The sequence below is a fragment of the Haemorhous mexicanus genome, chromosome 21 (assembly GCF_027477595.1).
Source record: "Haemorhous mexicanus isolate bHaeMex1 chromosome 21, bHaeMex1.pri, whole genome shotgun sequence".
NCBI lineage: Eukaryota > Metazoa > Chordata > Aves > Passeriformes > Fringillidae > Haemorhous > Haemorhous mexicanus.
Genome location: NC_082361.1, coordinates 1596507 through 1622971, shown reverse-complemented (window position 1 = coordinate 1622971; position 26465 = coordinate 1596507). Strand labels below are relative to the sequence as shown.

Here is a 26465-nt window from a genome sequence, read left to right as displayed (position 1 = left end):
GCACCGGCACCGGCACCGGCACCGGCACCGGCACCGGCACCGGCACCGGCACGGGCACCGGCAACGGCACCGGCACGGCGGGACCGCCCGCCCAGGGAACGGCACCGGCAGCGGCCGGGCCCCCGGCCCCGCTCCCCCCAGCCCGCAGTGGCTCCGTTCCCTCCGCTCGCCCCGGACCTCCCCAGCCGCCGCTGACGACAAACAGCCCGTTAAGGTGGACAAATAATTTTTATTCGTGCATGCAAATACATGTCAATACTGCAAACTTCTTCCATCGAGTCTCTCAAACACCGAACCGGGATGCTCTATCCGTGCCCAGCCAAAGCTACAACCTCTGCACGTCAGTGCTACAGCGACACACGGGCCCCGCCGGGGCCCCCCTACTCTAACACGAAGGGAAACATTACCATTGGGAATCAAAACCGAAATAAACGGAATAGAATTTACTCCCCCATATATCCCCATTTCATTTTACAGATTTTTTTTTTTCTTTAAATTATAGTTTTAAATAGAAGCTGAGAATGCGCCATAAAAATGAGCATTAAATCCATCGTAGCGATGGTGCCTGCTTTATACATGATGGGTGTACACCATCTTTTATTTCATTTACATTTCAATCGAACAATAGATTTGCAAAGAAAATGTCTAATACAGACGTAAAAATATTCACACTAGAGCTTCACAATCGGTTGTACAATTGACAAACAGGCCTCTTTTCCCAAACTTTCCAGCTAAGCAAATTTATAAAATGTAATCAATGCAACAAGAAAAAAAAATTTTCTTTAAAACTTCCAGGGAAAAGAATACGCAGTAAACAGTATCAATGCGACAGCAGATGCTGCAAGCTAACCACAATACTTCGGAGTGGCTGTACAGTGGGTATGTGCAGTACAAATCAAAGCCACGTGTGTTGTATCACAACTACTGTATAATGTACTTGTTTGCCCAGCTAAGAAAACGCATGCATTCCCATGCCTTGGGTAACGGAGATCTACTCTGGAGAAATCCATGGGCTATGTGCAAATGACCTTGGCTTTTGGCAGTAAGAAACGCAGCCAGGCTCTGCTTTAATTCAGCTTTTACAGCAGAATCTTGAGTGATTAAAAGCTTCCACAAGCATCCTTAAATAAATGGGGTGTAGAATTATGTTTGGGCATTGGGCACTTAGATTATTCAGATTTGTTTCATTTCATCAGTGACAGTTTTGGGGTTTTTTCCCACCCTTGTCCTGCTCCCTTGCCAGCAAAGAGATGCAGGGGGATGACTACTGCCAAAGTCAGCTGTTCATTTATACTGGGAAATTGGGTCACTTAAAAAAGCACATTTATTGTGTTCTGCTTGCAGAAGAGGTCCCTCAATGAGAGGGAACTTCCTAACAAAGGGATTAAACTACAACATAAAAATGGACTTTTACATCCTATAGATCATCTGATCATTTCTCATTTTGCTACACTCTCAAATTCAACACCTTCCTTTAATACCAGTCTAGTAATGAAAAGTCTGTTCACAAATATGATCAAGGAGCTGCTGGCATACAGTGTTTATGTACAGCAACAGGTACAACTTGACAACTTGTGCTTTGAAAAAGCAAACAAAACCAATGTTTGGAACTATTCTGAGTTTAGATTGAGTTATTTTAAGCGTTCTTTCCTCAGCTGTTTCTGACCACTGTGCATTATTTTGTACCTCATCCAGCCTAGTACACTATTATACAAGAACAGCATTCAGCTCTTGAGTACAGGAGAAATTAAAATTTCAATTGAGTTATCAAAGCACTAAAACCTTCCAAATTAGACTTCTACAAAGAGCTTAATTAAGAGGTTATTCAACATAATCAACTGTGTGCAACTGTTTTCTTTTTCCTAAATCAAATGCCAAACTTTAGTGTCCCTGTACTAGACTACCAGGAACCAACGCCAGTTTGCTTTGCAAAGAGTCTAACCTTGCCTTTGAAGGGTCTAGTATACATTCTACAATGCAAAATCTGCATAAACACTAAGATTCATTTCTTGTCACCTGTTTACAGGAACAAAATATCAGCAGCAGGGCAATCACTCTGCTCTAAGTATATGTTAAGAATGTACAGATAGTTACTTTCTCACACAAGCATTCTCCCAGCACAAGCATTAGTCTCTTTTAAGACCTATGTGGGAAATGAGGCAAACCAAGGAATGTATCCAGGTAGTGAGGCAACACAATTAACTTAGATACTAATAATTCCTGTCTCTCTTGCATGTGAAATCCCTGCTGTACCCCTAATGGGAAAAAAAAAAAAAAAAAAAAATTAACCAAACCAAACCAACCCAAAATGCTTGTCCAAGCAAAGCAAAAGAGCCAATCTCTTTCCCCGATCTGCTCCGGGCCTTCTTTTCTGACAGCACAGTAAATTAGGCCAAAACCTAAATGGGCATCACTGCTATTGACACACAAAGGTAAGCCACTCTCTCAGTGTCAGAAAATAAGCCCTTCCATAGCCCAAAGGCACCTGATTTACAATTAACAAATGAATACATACTTGTTTGTAAAGGGTCACGGGCTGAAATTTCAACAAAGAAGGAAGCCAGAGCCAGGTGCTCCCACCTGCAGCTTCTTCTCCCTGTCAGGGCACTGGAGGGCATTAGTTTGGTGCCAAAAACCACACAGTCAGTGTTAAAACCATAAGACAAAGCCGACATGCTGTTAAACCCTCACATAATTCTTTTGCCTGTCATTATAGGTTAAAAATTCAGCTAGGAAACTCAAGCCTCAGTTGAGAGCCAACCTTCCATATGAAGTGTATGGTCATCCTAGAGAACTGCTCTATCACGGGACCTCCTGCTGCAGACAAGAGTCTAGAGATACACTTGTTCTTAAATATGCCAAGACCTTGGCAGGAATATGTCAGGCTTATTTCACTGGACAAACAGGCAAATGTGTGTAAGCAGCTCATCCCAACCCCCTCCAGCAGAGCACAACCAAGTTTTTAAAATTGCCATTTTAAAATTAAAAAGTTAAGGTAAATACACAATCAATTTATGTAGTATATATTCACCCTCAGATCATGCTGAAGATGTTCTGTGGAGTTCTGGTGCACAGAGGGCTCTTTCCCTGAGGGCAAATAAGGACTTCTCAAACCTTTATATTTTCTCTATTTTTGTAACAAAATAGCAATTTAAAATTTAAAAATCTTTTAAAAAAATTACATCACCTTCAACATGGAAGATCTCACTGTTTAAATATCCATGAAAGAGACATACTTGTTTGCATATCTGTTTTGGAATTACATTGTACAGCAAATAATAGTATCTCAGAAGCATTTCAAAAGTAATATAAATTCATATTTACAGAATGGTCTTGGTATAAAATATACAACAATCATATTTATGTCTAACATTCTAAGTTAAAGTTAACATCAATAGGAAATAAGTTAAGGTGACAAAGGTGGTCTGGTTCTTGTATCCATTCACTTCACGGAGCGAGTGAAAGAAGCGTCAGTCTAACCCTAGAGTGAGGTGGCACTGGCTGGAGAAGGTACAGCAACAGCCAAAGGAAACTAAGAAAAGACTACTTGACTGTTCTACATACATTCCTTGACATTGGAGTATTAAATAGATGTGTAAGATCTTCCATACTGACACCAGAATATCAAAACTAACCCTTGGATTTGCAGGTATATTTACAACATAATTATTTCATGGACAGGTTCGTTAGGAGAGATATCAAACACCAATATTTACTTAGTCTAATCAGTAACCCTCAGGGAAATGCCAACCCCCACCCCCCAGAAGCGTGCACAAAACAGTTATCAAAATCTTACCCGACCACATAGCTGTGATTTTGTAAAATAACAACTCAGACGACCAGTAACATGATCCTCTTTAAGCAATTTGCTAGCAGGAAAAGCCCTTACATGCAGTACACCTGGTGAAAGATCAGCTTGGCTTAAAATATTCCAGTACAATTTTCAGAGTAAACAACTTCACAGAAGTTAATAAAAACATAAAAAAATGTAAAACTTGTCACAAAGAAAAGTAAGAGGACAAACAAGAAGATAGTAACCATCAGGAAGGAGAGTCCTGCTTTCTTAAAAGAAAAAAAAAAGTGGATTTTTAAGCTTTTCAAAAAAAATATGCCCAGGGCTCTAGTTCATGTGTATTTATGAAAACCAATTTTCAGTTGACATGTCTAACATGATTCTCAGTCACCTCTTAACAGGGCATAAATTCATACAGTTTTCAGCACTCTGAAGGTCAGATAATGCTATCTCATTGTATTTTCAAGGTCTTTGAAAATAAGTTGCCACTGAATAAACAAAAATTAAACCTGAATACAAGATTATGATTAACAACATTTAACAAAGGTAATTACAACCACCTTAAATTCCCAATATTTAGTTTAAATTAAAACAAAACAGTACAAAAAACAGCAATACCATCTTGTTAGTCAGTGCAAACACTAGATACAGGGTTTTCAAAGGAAAGCCAAGAGCACCTGATACTTTTTGCCAAGTCATCTGGATCCTATAATCTCCAAGTTGAGAACTATTAACGAAAAAAAGAAAAATAAGAAAAAAAACCAAAATTGCTGTTACATTAGTGCATAACCTCTCAAAATCGTCGAAAATTGTTCCATGTGTAGCTTGGGGAAACCAATATCTAGTACATTAGCTGGAGGACTTAGGCACTTGATTTACTTCTGATAACTTTACTTGGACAAGTAGCCTGTGTATGTGTATCTACAGTACTAAAGCATAAACTGGGGGGAATGGAAACCAAAAGCTGCAGCAAAGCACTGCCCCACAGACCTGCAAATAACACAGCAGTGCAAAGCTAATGGTGTGTTAACCCTGTAAAAGCCTCAAGTCCAAATCTCCACCTCTCAGTCTTCCAACAGGAAACAAGACTCCATGCAAAGTTCCACAACTAAAGAAAAAGCAGCTGCAACAAGACAAAAGTTCTCTTGTGAAACAAAATAGAGACAAATAAGTTAGTCTTCCTTTCACTAGATGTATCATCGTAGGATCCTGCTAGTTTAAATAACTGAGTTGTTAGTTTTCTACAGAAGCCATTTTCAACAAGAATGGCTCAGATACCGCACCGGATTGCTACAAACTCATAAAAAGCTGCTTTAAGCTTAAGTAAAACAATGTCCAAATTCCATTCATTTGTGGAAAGTGAACGCCTTACCCTACTAAAGTAAGTTTTTTTTCTTCAGAATGCTAATGCGAGAGGGGCTTGAAGTATCAAAGAGTCCACAGGAAATGCATGACCCCAATATTATTTTTTTTAAAAAAAATATACATTATATAATATATATTATATATATAAAAAGCTAGTGTAAATGCTTCCATGGTGTGGTCACAAGCTGGAAAGATGAATGCCTTTCAGCTGTTAACCATCCTGCCATTTGCAACAGGCTTTAAAAAGTCATTTTTATCCTCAGACATAATGTGAGCAGTTTTCAAAATGAGGCTGCCAACACTGACTGATGTGCTGATGGGCAGGCAGCTTGCATTGCTAACAGATGTTGTGATCGGCTGACTGAAGCAAGAAGTTACGGGCAGGATTGTTTTCTGCTCCTCCCTGAGGAGAAAAATAAGTTACACAAATATTAAACAAGGACATGCACAAGTATCCGGAACTGAATTGTGTGCATTAAATAAATACTGACAAACTCATTTTTAGCAACAGGCTAAACCTCTTCCTCTGGAATGGTACGCTCAAGATGTTAAAGTAGTCTGCCTCATTTTCAAAGGCTGCTTTACTCATTAAAGACTACAGAACATATAAACCTAAAATAGTGTATTTCAAAATCTACCTCTCCGTGGAGATTTGTGCAAACAGTCCGCCATTTAACCTTTTGAAGTTTTTCTTAATTTCTGTTAACTATAAAAATATTCTGCATTTTTTGCTTACTGACTGTGAAAGGTATTTTGAACAGCTGTGACACGTTTCAGTGTGTACGATTACAACGATGCATACGAACAATGGAACCAGCCTGGGACATTCAGCTTTGTGGCCTAATTCTATTTCTTAACAGGTTCTTCTCACTCCACCATGTACAAACAATGCAGATGTCTAATCCAAGTCTGAGCAGGTACGTAGTTCATCCTTACACAACCATGCTTCCACTATTCTGATGCTTCTGTTTGTCTAACACTGGCAGACACTGCTGTTTTGTCTAACACTCACAGAATCACAAGGTCTTCACCTAAACTTTGTCTCTTCTGCTCCATAGATTCTTTCTGGTGCTGCTTTAGCAGATGCCCATTCTCTACAGTTGTTCCATTGAGCAGCTGATCCTCTTGGGAGCTAATCCCTAGCTGTATGTCCAGAATCTCCTACAAGAGAGAAGGAGAAATGCCCATCAACCCTGTCCCTACCACCTTTACATTTTCCTATTAAGTTCCACTACATTATGCTAATAGAAACAGGAGTCTGGTCATAAAACTCCCTCATTTTATGTCATACTATCAGAATGTCCACCACATTTCACTAAAGGAAAAGCCAGTTGTTCAAAGATGGCTGTGAATGACAAGAGCAGTATAAACTGTGAGCTGTTTTTAACTTCACCAGTATTAACTGCCAGGTATACCAGCAAGAAGTACAAGACCCCAAGTGCTAAATAAGGGAAATGCTGGATGTCATTACTGGGACTAAAACCAAAAGGCTTTGCTATCAACATATTAATCTATAAAGCCTAATGGGAAGACCCAGTGACCTCTTTAGGCACACAGATTTTTGTACTCACTTCTATCTGTTCCCCTTGCCCATCAGGTTCGTCTGTATCGAGGGCTGACAGCTCCAATTCAATGTCTCGGTCTGGCTTTGTGTCTGCACAGTCTTCAGGATAATCAGTCTAAAAAAGAATGAATATGTTCTCTAAATATCAAGTGGCTTTTCACTGGCTTCACACAACACTGGAGAATTAAAGTGAAAACAGAAGATGCATGTCCAGCACACAACATTTCTACAATACAAGAGAGCTAGTCAGACAGAAATGAACTTCAGGCATGGACAACATAGGATACAAGGCTAAATTGAATCAGAATACAGCACTGAAACAGATAAAATTAATACTAAAGAAATTTGAGTCCATTGAAAAAATGTTAAGATTTATAACATGTACAAATAGACAAAAAGTAATGATAGCATGAAAATGGTTGTTACATTCTTCCCACCCTGTAAATGCATGTGTGGAGCAGCAGCATAGCAGGTGCACCTGCCTAATAACTGAGAGCAACAACAGCAACTTAGCTTGCAAACAAGGAGCTATAAATATTTGGGAGTGTTAAAACCAAGTTTCAACTCTTAGTTAAAATTCATGCCCTTCTATATATATATATACACATAAACACCCTCCAAGATTTGTTTCATCCCAATTACCCCTTTCTTTACCTCACCATTCCTCAAATCAATTTCCTTGCTTAAAAGGTTTAAGGTAAGACGACTGCCCTCATCTAGAGAATTCCACTTCTGCTGCATGGCAAGAGCGTTTGCCTCTCTCTGAAGGAGTAAGGAGTTGCTTTTGGCCTATGGAAAGAAACAGCTCAGTTACCAAACACTACACCTAAACCATGTGCAGTCAGACAGCTACCCTAAGAAAATTTATTTAAAAGCACTTTACTAAACAACTTGTTTTAAATTAAAAAACCCTCATGGTATTGGTCTTACTGGTCTTACCTGCTGTAATTCAATACTCAGTAGATCTCCAGTGCTGGAATGCTTTCTGTGACCAGACAAATCTGTAATTATGAACCTGTCCCTTTAAAAGAAAGAAGGCAAAACTAGAAATTAAAAGACGTTCTCTAAATCAAACACCCCATAACTTCATTAGTCTATCAATGCTAGATTTTTGGACAGAAACTAGATGTGATTTAGACAATGTGTTCTTCACCTTCACTGTGGCTCATAATACTTCAAGGCATTGTATGAAGCAAATATCCTTATTTTACACATGGATAAGATGTGGCAAGAAAACCTGAAACTACTCAAGATTTTGACGTGACAACTTGGCAGTACCTGACTCCAGGTCTTTGCCAGATCTCTCAAAGGATACACTGCTAGTAATTGTGCACTATTAACTGCATTAAGTATTAAAGACTACACAAGCTTTAACCTAGTTTTTTCCAAGGCTTTATGCTGGATAGGTAAAAAAGTCTTTTACTTTCAAATTAAGAATGTCTATTAATAGACATTCCAGATTTCCCACACACACAGAGGACTTTGAAGAACTGCAAGCTACAGGAAAAGCTGTGAACAGAGCTCGGGAAGGAGTCCGTACCGTTCCGCATAACGTGCTGAGGAGGCAGAATCTGAGCCATAGGCACTCCATCTCGAGTCTACAGCGTTGACATAAGGGACATAATCTGCAAAAGAATTAGGATAGCATTCACTATCTTCTCTGCTCTTCAGTGGGACATGCACGTTCTTTAGCTCTTTGCATTTCATAGCTGCAGTAAGTACAAAGAGGATGAAAAGCTCAGGGTGTGCACAAATGATGAATTCCTGTCACACAGAGCCTGAAGCTGTACCTGATACACTGATGGGCTTAGTAGCACTTCCTTGGGAAGCAGTGGCCTGGATTGGATCTGTTGTGTGATAGCCTGTGCGGGATGACCTGGAGATTGCACCCCACTTGGAGATGATGGGTCCATCGCTGAACGGGATGATAGGATCTTCCTCCTTTGCCCTTCTCTGTGTTTCAAATAAATGCACTCTCCTTTTAACGTCCCCACTGTCCAAATCCTACATATTCAGGAGATAGGAGATACATGGACTCATTTGAGGTTATGCACATTCTTCAGCTGGCCAGTAACTTCTCATTATAGTTGCCTATTTACAAAACTGGGAAAGGATATTCCAAACAACTTCAAATGAGCAGAACTACATTAAAATACTACTAATGGAAGCTATGACCTTTTTTTTTTTTTTAAAGGCTGGTTTAACCAAACAGAAGACACTTCAGCATGTAAGGATCATCACACTAATGAGAGAACATGCAGAAAACCCCTACCATTAACACGGCATTGGAATTGGCAATCACATCCTTGGGCTCTGAGTCGATAGCATTTATACAAGAGCCAATAGTGCCACAAGACCACGGTGAATAGTGAGAGAGATGGTCTTCCTCAAATTTAGTTCCACTCAAATCACTGACACTCTCTGAGAACTACAGAAAAGGGAATAAATAAGCAGTGAATAATAAAAACAGGGAAATCAGTTTTAAAATGAGAAGATAATTTAATTAAATAGCAATAAGTGTATCTCAAAGTCAATCAAGGAGTTCCAGCCATATTCAAGACTTGACTTGGGGACAACATAAGCTGTTTTGTCATGCTTTAAAATAGTGCCCCTGGCAGCTGTCAGAGGGCAAACTTTGCCATACAAATAACTGCCTGGCCCACCAAGATGAGAGACTGCAATCTGTGTTAGTGTCAGGTTTCTTTAGGCAAATATCTACAGTAACTTAACTGAGAGGAAGCCGTGCATTTTCCCTTAATGTATTAGCCAGTGCTAAATAAAAGTACAACTTACAACCCTCCAACCTGGGTGAAAATTACTAAATCCTGATCCACCTTGAATGCATGCAGAAGGCACTTCAGGTACACCTACAAGATCTGATCTGAATAATTACTCTTAACATCTCAAATATCACCAACAAAACTCAAACCACAGCTAAGAGTGCTTGGCACTGTGGTTTTCAAACTAGTTTTTGGATGCATCTTATTTAGAGAGAGAAAGTATTTTAAGTTGGTTTTTTTTTTCTTCAAAAGTGCACTATTTCTATTTCCTGAGTTCCCCTTCTTCTTTACAGGCCTTATCACAGAAGTACACAATGTCCTACCAGTGCTTTTTGCCACTCTTAAGGGAATGCATTCTTTGGGACTTGATAAGCACTTGAAGTTTGATTCAGGCTACTCATCAAGTCAAGCCATTTGGACTACCAAAGGCAATGTACTTTTTAATGGAAAACACGACTGCTGTTCCCTACACAAAAACCTGGAGGTTCACAGAGTTCAATAAAATTACTGTTCATTTAGTGAAGCTGAACTGAATCACTTCACTTCTTGACCTTTTTTCTGCAGTCATGTTATGCATCACCTTAATATCAAACTGAATTGCATCATTATTGAATGTCATTTTCCTTTTGCTAGAAAATTAACTTAATTTTATGAACAATAAATGGCAGCTAGAAAGTCTTTCCTAGAAATATTAAATGGCATCTTACAGAAACAGGAAGGGAAAATAAAGAGGATCTTTGGATTCCCACCTCTGTGCTGAAATCTACACTGAAGAGAGGAGAAGGTGGTGTTGGAGATGGAGTTGCCATAGGAAGGGTTGACGATACCAGAGGAGTTTTCTGTGTGTGGTACTGTGCCCATTGCTCCGGCTTCCGCCTCATCTGCTCATCATAACCAGTCTTCACATGACCACAAGGCTCCTGGAAAGAATAAACACAGGACTGGATAACCCATCACACTCTAATCAGAAGGCAAACACTTGCACGGGACACACTTGGGTCCCCAAATTTCCTTGGGTCTGTAACCTTCCACTGATATCACTTGAAGAATTTTACAAGAATTTGTAGGCCCGTGTACGGCTACTCAAATCTTAGATATGCAATTAATTCAAGCAACATACATGGCCATTAAAGAGGCAAAGGGGCTCTGGTCCTGATGCGGATGACAGTGGTCTGTTGTGCAAGCCCATTTTGACGTTAAAAACAAAACAAGAATTTTGTCCAAGTCACATGTCTCGATCACTGTAATAAACAGGTCTATGCTAATTATTTACCAACTTCCCAGTAATGAACTTCAGAACCAAGTCTGCATAGAGCCTTCCCCTCCTGGCTCTCACTTACCCTCGGTAAAGGCACAGTCCTCTGCTCGTTTGGAGGTTGACAAGCCACAGAGTAATACCCATCCAGAGAGTTGTACCTCTCCCGCAACGATGTCTGATAGACAGATGAGTGCATCACGTCCATGGGAGGCAAAGAATTGCTCCTGATGATATCATCCCGTGGGTACATCTGCGGGCGCCAGATGCGCCTGCTGTCATAGACTGGAGCGTACATTCCAGAGGGGACAGGAGGGACTGGTCCGTAGGGCTGCGGAGGAGGAGGCTGGTAGGGAGAATTCAGTCGGTCTCGAGGGGGAAATGTGCTGTAATGATCGGCATATGGCACGGAAGCAGGTGGGAGGGAGGATTCTGGAACGTTATTGGACCTCACAAAGCGAGGAACACAGGGAGCCACACCAGCTGGTACTGTTGGAGGTGCTGGATAATACCCTTAAAAATTGGAAAAAGGCGCATTTAATGCAACCACAAATGACCCAAAATTTTACACCTTCTAAAACTGTAAATAGCATTGGTAAGTACCTTTAGAGAATGAGGAGTCACACTTTACAAACCTCTTACTGACCCCACCATGTTTCTGTTAAATATCATTTCATGTATGACAACCACATTTGCAGATGCAGTGATGGCCCTTCACCAACTGGACCCAGTTTGGAAAATATTGCTCCTATGTACTGTGGTGTAACTAAGTAACTGAAAACACAGAATCTTCAGCAAGTCTTTATATAGGAAGTTAAAAGAGTTCTCTCTAAAATAAAAATCTATATTAATAAAAAATAAAAAGTCTATAAATAACCATTTCACACTTGATTTATTGCTCTTTCTTTGGAGAGGATTGCCTGAACATCTCTACCTTTTGAGAGCTTGTGAATGACTCAGTGCTAAAAACCACAATTGTTAGCCTGAATATAAACATAGACAGTGCAACCTAAAAAGATAACTGGAACCTTCTGAAAACATTCCAGCAAGCACAAAGACGTGTAAGCCTCCCAGCAGAAGCGTGCTATGCCTCTGAATCCTGCCCAGGGATACCCTCATGGATGGGCCATGGCAAGAGCAAGCCTAAATAAAAACAATTAAATGTTAACAAAGGAAAAAGTAGATGAAAGACCTTGAGGTTCAAGTTCTTCTGGAGGCTGAAGTATAAGCTATATAACATTCAGCACACAAAGGCAAGAACCACCAACACTGGGAGCAAACTGCAAGTCCCTCACATACTCAGCAATTAACAAGATTAGTATTCCATTAAGAGAACATTCAGCTGATATTAAATTAAAAAAAAATAAAATAGACATTGACAAAACAGATCTAAAAGTTATTTCTCATAAAAGTTATTTTTCCAGAGAAAAGTTCAGAGCTATTTCCTAATCAGTGCAGATCTCACTCACCTGTCTGTGGGTACTGTGGAACTTCATATGACAGCTGAGTCCTGGGATCTTGGAAATATTGAACATTATCAGAATGTGGAGGGTAGACAGGTACTCTGGGAACAAATGGGCTGGATTTTGGAGGCACAGAATTAACTTCTGTTCCAATATTAGGAGGACCAGCTGAGGTAGCTGCTGCCTGGCTTACAGGAGTCTTGGGTGGAGAACCGATTTTACTGAAAAGGATTACCAAGAAATCATTAAACAGATCTTCACTTATTTCAGTCAGTCACCTCTTTGTGTACATTCCCACGTAACATGGAAATCTGGGCCTTGACATTTCCTCTGGAATTTTGTTTTTCATACCCTGAACTGATGCTACATTTTAGACTTTCTCCTAGGAGAACTCAAAAGTGAATGTTTTGATACCCTTTGTAAGTGCATTCTGGTAAAGACAAAGGTTTAGAGACTCAGTGCTTCCTGCAGAATTATCTAAAAAGTTTTAAGTGAAAATCCCAAAACTAGAAGGCTTCAAGGAAGTGCACACTCTGTGCTCTTCTTGGTTTTAGGAAATGTCAAATTCTGAATACAATTTATCACGTGCAGTAACATATTTGTATGTAATAACCCAAGAGTATGCAATACGTATATAATTTATTTGTATGCCATAACTTTTTATGTAATAACCTACCAGCAATTAAGATACCAGGCTGAGAACAATTGAGGTAAGAGATTAAGGGAGAGATTTTCCATTTCGTCTACATTGCACACGACTACTGAACAGCAAAAACAATGCACTGCAGTGCAAGACCTTACACAGCTCTGCAGCCACTGAGCAGCAGCAATTACTGCAAGCCAGGACCACACTTCAGTATCTGCTGGCCACCCACAAACCCCATTTATTATTTTATATAATCTAAAAGCAGAATGTTCTGTTGAATTGTCTTGATGTAAAAAAGTCACCTACTTTTCAGGAAGTGATTCTGTGGGGGACCCAGAAGCGTTCTGGCCATTGGCTCCAGTCTTCCCTCCCTTCTTGGTGTTGTCCAGAGCTCTCAGGGAGGTGTCTGCACAGCGGGGGATCAGCTGGGGAACCCCAGTTTCTAGATTAGCTATTCCATTAGTACTTGGCACCATCTTGCCCGTTGCCTCAGGGCTTCCTATGACAGAGATCACGCTTCCCGTGGTGGTTGAGACGGTGCTGTTTACGCCAACTTTGTTTAGAAGGGGGAATGTTCTCACTGTTGCGCTGATTTTTTTGTTCCTCAAGCGATATCTGCAAACAAACATGTGCAAACACACAAAAGACAAGATGGTATAGATAGTGCTTATTGAGAAGTTTACTGGATTTGCAAAACTAGCAAAAAGAAGGGATTGACATGGAACATGACATCAAAAAATTACAAACTTATTTTCAACAACGGGAACCCAAAATCATCTCTCCTCTTCTAAGACCCATCCTCTCTTGTACAGAATAGAACCAATCCTTGAAAGACACTGAGCTTGCACTCAATTGCAGGAAAGGAAATTTTACCTCATATGGGGTAAAATAAAAAATAAAACTGGAATTAGTCTCTAGACATTGCTTTGCTCTATCTTCAATTTCATATAAAGAATTGTCATGTCAAGAGTCCCTCCAAATGAATGAATACATGGAAGAGAATGTTTTCAAAAATCTCTGTAGATTGCTTGGACTTAAATTAAAAGGAGTAAAAAGGAAAAAGTCTCCCACACTCACTTTTCAAGCTCTTCCTGAGAATGAGCAAATGTACAGTTTGTTCCTCTTGGACACCCCCCTTGCTGTCGAAGGTCTCGGCACATACTTGTTTTGTATTTGCTATTTGGTTGTGGCTTAAAAAAGAACAACAAACAAAAACCACAAGACATTCCTCTTACCATCTATCAGACATTCACATTAAATTAGGCTTAAAATACAGAAAATACATCCATGGCATGTTTTTACATTTTGCATTTTAAATCAGAAAAACAAGGACACTCCTTGTTGAGGGGCTAAATTGTCCTTGTACGGATCTCTCTACAGCCAGTTCTGCTGCATTCCATATTCACAAATGTTAAGTTTTCAAAATCTGAATGCAGTAAATAACAGTATCATCAATTATCCCACAAGAAAGGCCATAAATATTTCAAATCAACAGTAATTCTTCAAAGTTACATCTCCCAGTAAATGGAGAGGAAGCTGAAGACATGATGCAATGATCAAGTCTGGTTACCTGTGGAGTTTCATGGCCTTTTCTACTGTAATTCTGAATGAAATCCACCAGCCCATGGACCACAGTCTTTACAGCCACCATGGCATTTTCCAGCTGCTCCCATGTTGGAGATGCTGCATCTAAAATGTTGAAAAGCAGGGCTGTCACTCTGTCAATAATTCCAGGATCATAAATAAGAGACACATCTTGTATACTTTACAACACCAAGTACTAGGACCGAACTCGGAGAGCCCCGAAGAAGAATTTATTATGTTCATTAATGGGAATTTCAAAACCAGGAATGGAGGTTATCTTCTTAATTTATTTTGCTAGATAGGAAGAATACCAAGAAAAGTTTAAGAAGCTTGATTTGCATACCTGGATTTGGATCTATGTTTGCCAGGAGTTCTAAATGAGGCCTCAGCCTGTTTAAGTTTGCAGGATCCCCCGTGCGCTGTAAGACAATTGTCAATTCCTGTACACTCTTAGCAAAAGATTCTGGAGATTGAAGCTGAAAATAAAGGGAGCATTAGTGTCCTGCATCTTACAACTGTCAATTACTGATCTTAGAAAGATATTCATGACACTGGTTCCTAAATGCAATATATAGTGTCTTCAGATGGCATATAGAGAGGATCAGTGGAGAGAAATTTTATTTCTCAACTCAGAATCTGCCCTATGAAGCTTCATCATAAGACACCAAAAAGTTAATTAAAGTACTTCATATGATGAATATGCTACATCAGGGGAAAAAATTCAATCTAGTTTTTAATTAATATTTGATAGGACTACGAACAAAAAGTTAATTCACGGAGTTCTTTGATTTTTCTTGTAACATTTAATCGTCAAAACTAATCTTACAAAGATACTAAAATCATCCCTTTGACAAACCTTGTCAATAATGGATTGCATGTGTGATTTATGTGCCAGGTCTCCATAGAGAAGGGAAGACCACTGTTCTGGTGATATTCTAAGTCCTGCTTCCATGGCAATGTGAACAATCTGGGCATCGTGCTCTCTCCGCAAAGCCTCGTAACTCCGGAACTCTTCCTTCAGTTGCATCAGAGAAGAATCTTCATCCCTTTTAGTGACCTAATAAACAGTAATAGTTAAACATTCCTTCTTTAACCAAAAATCTCCATGTTCATCATAAAAAACAGCTGCACAGCACCAACCACAATAGTGTGTTTTACCTTAAAGCATGATGCTCTATACAGTAGCTGCACAACATGACCAATGCTTGTTTTAGAGGCCTGAGGAAATCTTGGTTCCAGCCTTTGAACAACAAAAAGTACCAGAACTTTTCTTGAGAGTGCAGAGCCATCTTCCAGTGCCAGTAATACAAGTTTCAGTGCCTCCTCTTGCATAGCTTTAACACACAAAAATGGAAGTTAGATACATTCCAGAAAACAGCTAGGCTACTGTATTTGAACAGGTAAGCAGGAACATCTAAATCATCTTGAATGTAATTCCTTATTGCTTTTTATTTTACTTAAAAAAAATTTAAAGAAAGCTGCTAGTTTAGAAGAAATATTTAAAAGCACTCTAAGCACAGCAAACTTAGGCTAAGTTCCAGTAATAAACACATCAGTAGTGCACTTTTTATACTTTTCTCCACTGTGCAGTCTTGCAGCCATTGTTCTTTTGGACACCACTTCAATGCCACATCATGAAACTATAAAACAAATATGGGAACAGTACTGGGATGCTATCAACAGTTGCAGGAGTCAAGAGAGGACAACTTCTACTTTAAAGAGAATTTTCTTGCTTCTGTGTTTGCTTTAGCTGCATTCTTAACTATGAATTTGTTTTCTATCAGAGATAGAAATCACTATAATTTTCAAAAGTATGCTGCAGCTGAAGTTAGGCTGATTGTATTGACAGCTATTCAATTCCAATAACAGGCAGCAGTACAGCCAGCCTGCTACACTCCATTACAAACTGCACAGCGTGTGCTTATTGACTCCTCTTTGCCAGCATTTTTGAAATACTTCCTCCCAATTTCAAAAAACATTTAATGGACCAGCAGGGGAAACAACCAAAAACTTTATGCCAGAAGATTTTACTACTATTTGCTGGGGTTTTTTTCCCCTTTTCCTTTCTTTCTGGCAGAACATCTTCAACTGAACAGAAGAAATTTCAAAGTATTTTTGTAAAGAAAAGGTATAGCTAAAAATATTCTGTTGCAGATGTACAGGTCCCTTACCTGGTCCTAGAAACTGGCACCCTCGTGCCCTGACAGCAGCCCAAAGATTGGCAGAAAGCTGCTGAGGATTTTGGTGCTGCAGGATGAGTTCTGTGACAGTTCTCTCTCCCAGCGACCGAGCTGCCCTCATGGCTCTGACCCGACCCTCCTCCTCCACCAGCTGACAATTCACCAGTGTCACAAGCTTCCTCTGCATGGGACGGCTCAGTGCACTCTGATTCAAGCTTGCAACACCTTCAGAGAAAGGGAGAAAAGGCAGAGCAGTGCATCTCATCAAATTCATCTCAGCGAGACAAAAAATGTCTAACAGTGCATGTCTTTCTCTATGACTTGGATACCAGTCCCAGGTACCTTCCCTTTTCTAAGGCAACTCTCTGTAATTCTTTATCAAAAAGAACTTTAATTAAAAATCTTAAACTGACATCAAAGCCATCCTTTGGGAAAGTTCAGTTTCAGTAGAAAGTTAGCCCCAAGGCAGTTTTATTAAACAGAGTATTTTGTAAACTTAAAAATAAGAAAACCGCAAACAAGTGTCACAAGTGTGAATAAGCTTTTAAAGACACAAGGCAATTTTATTAGAAGAATGAGAGTATTATGTCACTGACATTTACAATCAGAGCTGAAAACACAGTGCTGTTAAAAGCAAGCTACATCAAAATTCCACTGCTCAGCAGAGACTCACCTTTTCCTCCACTTAATGGCTTTAAGTAGAGCGCCAAATCCTCAACACATTTCTTTGCTACTTCATAATGTTTGTTCTCTCCTACATTACTCAATTTTACTGTCTGATGATCAGGTACCTAAAAAAATGCAAGGGGGAGGAAGGGGGAGCAGAATTACATACACCTGGCTGACCTCCCCGCTGGTACCCACATCACCACTAATTACATAACACTGCAGATGTGCTCTGCTCTGAGAGCAGGGAAACACAGGACCCACCCAGGGCATGTACACAGCATAAGGAACAACAAAAAGGGCCCAAGATGAAGACTAGCGTGATGAAAGATGGTTTTTGTTATTACTCAACACCTTAAAAACAGAAGTAGGGTGGAAAATAATAACCAACGTCTAAAAGATGAAGAACACAAGATCTGAGAAGGTGATCCAGTATACCAGATCAGCATGATTTACTACAAAAAAAGCTATAGGACAAAATGAACTAGCAAGAATATAATAAAGCAAAGTTTAAAAATTATTTAAGCATTATTTGGGCATGCTGAAATCTTCCAAGAGAAGAAGCAGGAAACTTGGTGGAAAAAAACTTGGAGTAACAAGGTCAGATAAGGAAAACAGAGGGAGTGTAAGTCATAATAAATTAATTGTTTGGAATACATTGCAAGCAGTTAGGAGACCATGAAAATAAATGTTGTAAGATCACAACAATGATCTGACACATTAAAAAAAAGAAAGGATCACGTGAACTTGAGAAATAAAAACACTCTGACATGTCATTACCAGTAGCTGTGTCAAGGCATATGCTAGGACATTAAAAAGCAAAGTAAATAACATCATCTTACTGCCTCACCAAGGTGTTAGAGAGAGTAACATGAAAAAGCACATGAATCAGCATAAGGGGAACAGACTTATTTAGTCTCCATAAAGTGCAGTACTGATTATATAATCACTGTTTTGCCACTGCTACGAGACAGCGCAGGGAACATTCCTGGCCTGATTAGCCAGTGTCTGCAAACGCAACTGAAAAGCCATCATCAAGCACATTTTAAAAAAATTATACACACACTTCTGGAACCTGGTTAAACAGCCACTTCCAAACACGTGACAATTAGGAATGAGATTTCTCACAAGGCTAAGATGAACGAGTGCAGTCTGCAGGTTCACTCATACTACTGACAACTGGGACAGACAACTGTCTGCTTCCCAACGGGAATTTTTCTCCAGTCACAGTTCAAGAGCCTTTTAAAATCAGAATTCAGGTTACAATTAGAACATGTTTTCATTTTATGAGAAGATGGCCCTGAAATGGTGAAGTTGCTTTTAGAATACCTATGGACTCCTAGAGAGTCCAAAGTTAAGCCTTACCATTTATTTGGGCTAAAATGAGGAAGAAAGAGCAGCACACATATTGCAGCTGGCACGGAGAAGGCAACAACACGAAGTGGCAAAACAAAGAGCTGCTTCAATCCTACCTGGGCTCCAACCAGCTGGAGGAGTGCAAAGTTCACGGGGAGCACATCGATGTCGGTGTTGATGGCGGTCTGGTCAAAAGGACACGCCTTGCGATGGAGCTTGTTCAGGCAGGTCTTGCACACGGTGTGAGAGCAACCTAAGCTGATGGGCTTGTGCACATTCTCATCAAACTCATTGTAGCAGATTGGGCAGGACAGAAATTCTGTCCACTGGGCTGCCTGCACAGGCATTGTGGAAGCTGGACACTTGTTTAGCAGGCTAGCAGACCATTATTTCACTGTATTATGTTTTGGCAGCTGTAAGTGAATAACAGAGTATTTAAAACATGCTTTCTGGCAATTTAGAATAACTTTTAATTAAAAAACAGACCACAATTTCAATATTACCAAGAACAAAACCAAATCCTTATGCTGAAGTACTCAAAAACCCCAACTCTGGGTTAGTTTAACAACTGTACCAAAAAAGGCTCATGAACTAAATTAATGCAGACTACCCTAAGTTTAACTCATTCACAATAAATGGCACTAATTTTTGTTGGGGGAGTGGTGTGGTTTAGAATGTTATTTTCATTTGAAATTAAGTAAAACAACGCCTTCCTTCTGCAGATCTTATTCAGACTCAATCAGACACCAAACTAAACTGAGCTTTGCTTTTTTTTTAAACACGTTTTCTCTTTCTGTAAAATACAAATCAACTAATAAATATCAAGAGCCATAAGAAAAAACTAAAAGAGTGAGAGACCAGTTTTTAGTTTTATGATTGTGTTATTTCCGCCTTTTCTTCAAGAGCTGGAGCACTCAAGGGCAGAGATTGCTGTGTGCAATTTTGCTTTTCGTGTTTCTACCTTACACATAACTATGTCCACGAACTCACAGCAAGAAAACCTTTGATGTATGTAAAATCCAGTTATTAAGGACCTATGATAAGGCCAGCAATAACTTCAGATGGCTTCCTTGTCTCTTGAAACATCTCACTCTGTGCAGTAGCACCAAATAAATTGTTTACCTAAGTGTATTTCAAAGAAAATATGGCTTTATGGAGATTGTTGTTGGATCTTACATAAGTCACATTCCTGAAAAAGGTACCAGGCCTAAGAAGTTCATTGAAACCCTTCTCATCCAAGCTTCCATCATCAGGATTTACATTCAGAGCTCCACCCTGGAGGGAGCAGCCCCACCCTGGGCTGTGATGTGCCACCGTGTTTGCTCTCTAGGCAACCTACAGACCAGTTGGGTCACTTCAAGGCTATGAACAAGCTTGTTACAAATGCAAATACACAAATGTTTTAATTACATGTTTAGCATTCTATTTTTTTTTTTTTTTTTACTCTGATGACAGAAAAAAGGTGATTGTTCTGAGGAAGCTGAGATCTCCCCTCTGTGTTCAAATTCAGAAACTCCTCACTGCAGTTCCATTGTTGGCTGTGCTACGGTTTAATTAATGCTAAAGTACCAGACCATTGAAAGAATTACTAGAAGACCAAATAGACTCTTATCTGTGGATGTATTTTATGTTAATTATGACCATCTGTTTAGAAATCCTATTTAGTACTATGAACATTCAGTGCCCTTTAAGTAACAGGATACTTGTACAAGATGTCCTTATCTCAGCGAGCTTTTCAATATTATGCAGCAATTTTTGTCTCAGATGAATTCCCATAGTAAAACACACCAAACTGGAAGTTGAACCTCTCAAAACCAAACTGCTGAGGTTACACTTCCAACATAAGCCAGAAAATTGCCATGTATTGGACAAATCAGATTTTCCTCCAGCTTCTACGGAAGCACAGTCAAAGATCTAGCAGAGATGAACAAACCCAGTCATCTTTAACATGCTATTGCTACATGTGTCTTTTAACCAAGGAAATTTAAAAGCAAAACAAATAAGAATAAAGCTAAACGCTGAGCCAACAGGCCCAGAAAGATTTCTGATTCCTCTGTTAAGAATCCCACCATTTCCTTTGGCACATCTGCTTCCCTTCTGTAAGGGCAGAAGAGATGCACAGAGCTGCAAAGCCAGTCTGTGAACACCTCCCTTAAAGCTTTCTGCAGCACCACCAGAAACATTAAAACCCCAACACCAACACTACTGCTGACCTAGGGCTGATAGTGGTGCTTCTTCACTTGACTGCAAGCCACAGGTAACAGCACAAACCAGACCACTCCGGGAAGTGTGTGACTGCCATGACTCACACAGGGAAAAGTTTAAGAGACTGGCACACAAAGAGCTCAACTGCTGGTATGTCACTAACGAGCTCCTAATAAACAGTCCCTGTGTCCACACTGCTCATTAATTATCTCAGACACAGGGATCTCTGCTCTGAGACAATACCCACGTTCGGTTTCCACAGGTGCTTCAGAGACTTGCAAGAAACCACCTCTCTGTTTCCAAGCTTTTAAAATACAGTTGTTTTCCTGACCAGCATAGAAATGAACACAACAGATTCTTCAAGTGTGCACCACTGTTTTCTAAAGATCTATCTCTGGGTGTTTAATCATCCCAAATGACAGACTCTGCTAAGCATGTGTTGACCTTCAGATTTCTTGACAGGAAAAAAAAATCTAATTAAGCCAGCAAACAGCTGGGAAAAGCTCTCGACTCCCAAAACTTCAAGCAGCCATACAGGGAGGAATCTCCATACTTTATTGAGTCTGCCAGCTCTCCTGCCACTCTTACACCCCAGTGTGTAGGAAAACAATCTCACATCTCCTAATTACCATGTCAACTCCTACAAAAAGCATAAGCCAAATGTTTAATAGATTCTTGCTCCTTGTCAGAAACAATGTATTTCAGGGATGTCCTCTTGAAGAACAAATTGCTCCAGCACTCTAAACTGAGCAAACACAAGGAAGAGAGAACAAAAAAAAAAAAAAGAAGCTAAACTAGAAATCCTTTGGATTCTGTTTTTAACAGGCAGCACACTCCATTGGAACAGCTATCTTTGCTGTCTGTTCATTCTAGCAGATGTATTATCTACCTCTATACTACACAGGGCTCCTCTTCCCTGTCAAAGTAGAAGCACCCTGCAAAAAAAAATCCCAAAGAAATGGCTGATACAGAAACTGGCCAGACATACAAGGAAGCAGTCTGAAAAGTCATGGCAGCTGTTATTTAAAAGATCATTACATAGTGAAGTCACAATTAGTTTTGTAGTATTACTACCAGAAGCACTACTTCAGATGACAAACCAAGAAACATACAAGCCTAAGTTCAGAAATTATGTAATAATAAAAACCAGTACAGCTGAGTAGTGCTGTGTTTTTAAAACAGTAGTATTTTCCTATTGCAGTAATGGCTGTAATGGATCAGAGTAACAATAACTGACTGATTTTCTCATTTTAGACTAGAATATCTGATTAAGTTGGAATGAGAGATGGAAGGGGAGCTAAGTGAAACCTCAAGACCTTCCTCAAACAGCTGTACCACTTACAAATGATGGTAGTTGTAAGACTTAGATGTCTCTAATAATTTTATATTAACTTTTAGCTACCTAATCCCAAGACATTCTCTACAACTAATCTAAATCATTATGTTTACTCAATAACCTCTGGACATGAAAAATAGAATTAAATTCTGATTTCCTGAAGAAACCAAGCTTAGGTGATCATGCTATTCTGTTAGTCTGTTCCTCTCCCACACTGCTCAGTCAGGGCATTTGCCAAAACGCAGACAAGCAAGTTTCATCCCTTATCACAGAAAAGGCTGAAGGCTCAGCTCAGTTCCCCCAGAGCATCAGCTCTGCTCGGCTCAGGCTGCCTCCATCAGGTCCCTTGTGGGCCATGGGCAAAGACAAACAAGCAGAGCTTGGGTGAGAATGAGACACGGAATAATTCTGTCAGTGCTGAACAAAGGGAAGTCTCCTCCACAGATGAAGGAAATGCTTGGAAAACTTGTGACATTATATGGCATATTCGTAACTGAGGCTCAATTACAATCCTACTGTGGATTTAAGCCTAAATCTTAGAACTCAATTGATTTTGAATCACTAAATTAAAGAGTCCTTGATATTGACTTGCTCTTAATGCTGACTGCAGAGATCACGGTATTTTCTTTTCTTTTTTAAAGTGTTCTCCATCAAAACTTTTCATTTATGCAGATGAATGGTTGGTTTTTACTACAAGGAGGCAGCTTTTTCCACCTTTCCTTCCTAAGTTATGTAGTTCCTGAAAGCATTCTGACTGAGTCAAAAACTCACATATCACATAATATAATTATCAGTATTAATGTATTCTCTGGAACATGTTATTTCTTTTATTGATTTCTCTTCAACAGCCACCATCCACAGATCTTAAAAACTGGCTTCATTAAAGGCTTAGGAAAGGGCCATCCCCGTAACAGCTTTGCATCATTCAGCTATGATGGCTTGAAATTGAAATAAATCCTCTTTACTGAGGTGCCTTGCTTATTTTTACACTCCATAATATCCGTCACATGCAAATCTTTTTACAACATGTGAAAATTCTACACATAAAGTCTTTAATGACCATTTAATACAGTATTTCAATGCAATTATTTCACTGAACAAAAATGCTCTTGTGAATATCTGCAGCCCAATTCAAGCTCCAAAAAAAGTCACCAATAGAAATCCTGGTGGGAAGGAACCCATCATGTCCAACTCTGCTTCTTGCAGGAGTACCTGACACTACAGCACGTGTCCAGGAGCATCACCCACACATTCCTGGAGCTCTGGCAGACTTGGTGCCACAACCACCACCCTGGGGAGCCTGTTCCAGTGCCTGGCCACCCTCTGGCCTGTTCCCAATGTCCAACCTGAACTTCCTTGAGAGCTTCACTCCATTTCCTCATGCCCTAAATATAGATCTGAACATTTACCTGTACCCAGACTAGGTTTTGCCAAAATGCCTACGGGATTCTCTTGTTAACTGGTTAAAAAAATCAAAGCTTGATTCCCCTCTGCCTCCTTAAAATGTGTGGCTGAACAGTTCCTACCAACAGGGGTACAATATAAATTTACACTCGTGGTGGCTCTGTGACTGCCAAAGTTCACTCAATCCAGGGTTAACTGCCCCCAACCCAACACCAGAGTCAGGGCACCCTCAGCAGGTCTCACCTGCTCCTCCCTGCCCAACCCTTCTACCACAAATCATGTTAGTAGATTTTAAAAGTTTCCAAAATACTTATGTAATGCTGCTGTGGGTTTTTCCTTGTGTTTTGTAGGTGCCCCTGAAAGGAGAGCCTGTCCTTGCCACCAGCCTGATACCAACTCAGCTTCTGGAACAGTATTGACTTTTCAGGACCAACTGAAGGGCAAATAAGTGAAAATCTTTTTGGCCACCCAAATCAGTTGAACTCTCTCTGAATGCAGAGAAAGGGAATCCATTTCCAGGCAGATCTACTTTGACACAGTTACTCCAAGAAGAGATACAGTGTAGAACCCCTAACTTTTTGGTAGTATTTTCAGTAAATAAGGACTCCTCTGTATGGTTTAATTCTCCAAGCTTTTTTTTTTTTTTTCACATGACCTCCATGTTTAAACTATGAAATTTTTTAGATGAAAAATTCTGTATTTTAATATTTTTTAGACCATTTTAATGAAATACCATTTCTACTGAGATGTAGGCAAGAAAACAGAGGGCTCCACAGGAGCTAGAAAGCCTTTTTAAAGGTTGTACAGAATTACTTTAGATGCCCATGGACAAATAATTTTTTCCTTTCCTTAGGGTAGTCCAAGCAGCAAGGAGAGACCCTGAACATTCATCCCATTAAGGGTATATAAAATATCACCAAATGAAATGCAACATACTCCTAACAAATGCTATCAGCTATTACCATCTGGGTATTGTAAATGTTTTATCTATTTTAAAGCAACAAAGTCTTAAATAAATAAGATCAAGATCAGGACTTCGTTTTGGGATACCTAAAGCACTGACACTAAAATGGGTTAGAATTTAGTATTTTTGAGAGAAATGGCCACAACCTCAAACAAGACAGAAATACAAGTTAATAAAAACACCTCTTCTTGGGGAAAGCTTTGCTTACAATGCAGAAACAAGAAAAAAGTTCACAAAAAGGACATGAAGGTCTTGGGAAAATGATTCACTACAAAAATTAAGACTTCAGTGTTTCTTGGAATAATACTTATACCAGCAACATAAGTTTCAATTTCTACTATTTCCACAGATGTTTATGAAAGACCAAAGGTTAAAGAATAGTATTTTGATTCAGAAGATTTACAGCTGTACTGGTTGCTTCACATTTAAAATTAGATATTTTCTGCCACAATTGCAAATTTACACCCTTGTAATCCAAAGGACTATTTTTAATTTTAGTTTCGTTATTATGATGTAGCTATATAGCTCTCTCATGAGAGAACAACCACAAGAGAAGCTACAGGAACTACAATTAAATCCAAACAAAATTCTAAGTTTGCATGGAAATTAAACAGGCCTGGATCAGAAAATCTCCTGGTTGCCTGTCTAAACTTTGTCATTATTTTCTCTCATTACAGAGCCATGCCATTCCCCTCTGAACCCTGGATGAACTGAACACTCATCACTCTCCCACCACTCTGCTGCCCTTCTGTGCTTTGTGCTGACTCCTACACTTAAATGGAAACCCTCCGTGCACCTCGAGCATCAGCAGAACCGGGACACGCTTTTCCTGCTCACTCGTTTTGTGTTTTTGTGTTTAAGACACTTCAAACATGACACAGTGGGTGCAGTCCCAGGGCCTGTCTCCCACCACGACTCTCCTCCACCATTACCCTAACGCACAGCTCCATGAGTATTCCAGACTGGGAATATTCATGGCTCCGGTGCGACTTTCCCCGGTGCCGGGGGCGCCTCAGCGCGGACTGCCCGATGCTGCGGCTCCCCAAGGGGCTGCCAGGGAGGGGACCGGGAGCTGCTGCCTCCGTTCGCCGGTGCCCGGAACGCCGGGCGGCCCCGCGAGTGCCCCCGCGGCTTCGCCCCGTCCGCAGGCCGCTGTCAGCCGCACCCGAGCCCAGCCCCGCTCCCGCACCAGGCCCGGCTGCCGCTCCAGGGCCCGGCTCCCGTTCCTGGGCCTGGCTCCCGCAGCCGGGCCGGCTCCAGCTCCTGGGCCCGGGGCTGGCTTGCCGCTCCCGCACCCGCTGCCCGGCCCTGCTCCCGCCGTCATTTCGGAGCCGCCACCAAATGGCTGCCCGGGTCCCCGGGCCGGCCCCGCGGCCTGGCGGGGCCCGCCGGGCGCCGACACCCCAGCGGCCCCTGACGGGCCGCACCGGACGGGCTCAGCTCGACGCCGCTCCCGCCCGGCTCCCGCAGCGCCGGGAGGCAGAGGAAGGACCGGGGTGGGTGATGGGGGTGGGGTGGGGGGGGGGCGGGCGGGGCCCCGGCGGGTCGGCGCGTCCCCCGCGGCGGCCGCCCCCGCGCAGCTCGGTAGCTCGGTCCGACCCGTGCGGTGCGGTCCGTACCTGCTGGGCGGGGGCGGCGGCCGGAGCGCGGTCGGGCGGTGCCGGCCTCACGCGCCATGGGGCGGGCGCGCGGCCCGGCGGAGGCAGCGGCGGGAGCCCCGGCGGCGCCGCCTCATCGCGCTGACAGCGGCACCGCCGCCACGCCCCGCGACGCCGCTCTCGCGAGACCTGCGCGCCGCCCGCCACACGTGACCGCGCGAGGGAGGGAGTTACCATAGAGACGGAGGTGCAGATGCGCCCGCCGCACGGGCCCCGCCGCCTGGGGCAAGCGGGGGTCATAGAGAC

General features: G+C 41.1%; 1 protein-coding gene and 1 non-coding gene across 4 annotated transcripts; both read right to left on the bottom strand.

Annotated features, from left to right (window-relative positions):
- Nucleotides 1-209: 209 nt before the first annotated feature.
- RC3H2 (ring finger and CCCH-type domains 2) lies at nucleotides 210-26274 on the bottom strand. Of its 3 annotated transcripts, none has more exons than XM_059865446.1 (21): nucleotides 26181-26274; nucleotides 18769-19065; nucleotides 17304-17421; nucleotides 16622-16855; nucleotides 15609-15784; nucleotides 15307-15507; nucleotides 14794-14926; nucleotides 14437-14555; nucleotides 13944-14056; nucleotides 13173-13481; nucleotides 12227-12441; nucleotides 10843-11270; nucleotides 10252-10422; nucleotides 8995-9150; nucleotides 8513-8726; nucleotides 8263-8347; nucleotides 7662-7743; nucleotides 7377-7511; nucleotides 6730-6837; nucleotides 6171-6319; nucleotides 210-5561 (listed from the first exon to the last, which is right to left on the bottom strand). In XM_059865446.1, exons 2-21 carry the CDS (start codon nucleotides 18997-18999, stop codon nucleotides 5363-5365), a joined length of 3576 nt encoding a protein of 1191 aa, XP_059721429.1. In that variant the 5' UTR covers nucleotides 19000-19065; nucleotides 26181-26274; the 3' UTR covers nucleotides 210-5362. The 3 variants fall into 3 exon arrangements, with proteins under 3 accessions (XP_059721429.1, XP_059721430.1, XP_059721432.1); XM_059865449.1 differs by having other exon boundaries at nucleotides 5387-5561; nucleotides 6190-6319; XM_059865447.1 differs by lacking the exon at nucleotides 8995-9150.
- Nucleotides 15015-15128, bottom strand: LOC132337232 (small nucleolar RNA SNORD90). Its single transcript, XR_009489108.1, has one exon. It is a non-coding gene; the product is annotated as a small nucleolar RNA SNORD90 (small nucleolar RNA).
- Nucleotides 26275-26465: the final 191 nt, after the last annotated feature.

What these genes read in the sequence shown, in the direction of transcription:
- RC3H2 (XM_059865446.1), bottom strand. Translation starts at nt 18,999, where the DNA reads ATGCCTGTGCAGGCAGCCCAGTGGACAGAATTTCTGTCCTGCCCAATC. An exon ending in TGCAATCCATTATTGACAAG is followed by an intron (nt 14,927 to 15,306) that starts GTTTGTCAAAGG and finishes CTTTATTTTCAG; the next exon opens with CTTCAATCTCCAGAATCTTT. An exon ending in TTGATTTGAGGAATGGTGAG is followed by an intron (nt 6,838 to 7,376) that starts GTAAAGAAAGGG and finishes ATTCTTTTTTAG; the next exon opens with ACTGATTATCCTGAAGACTG.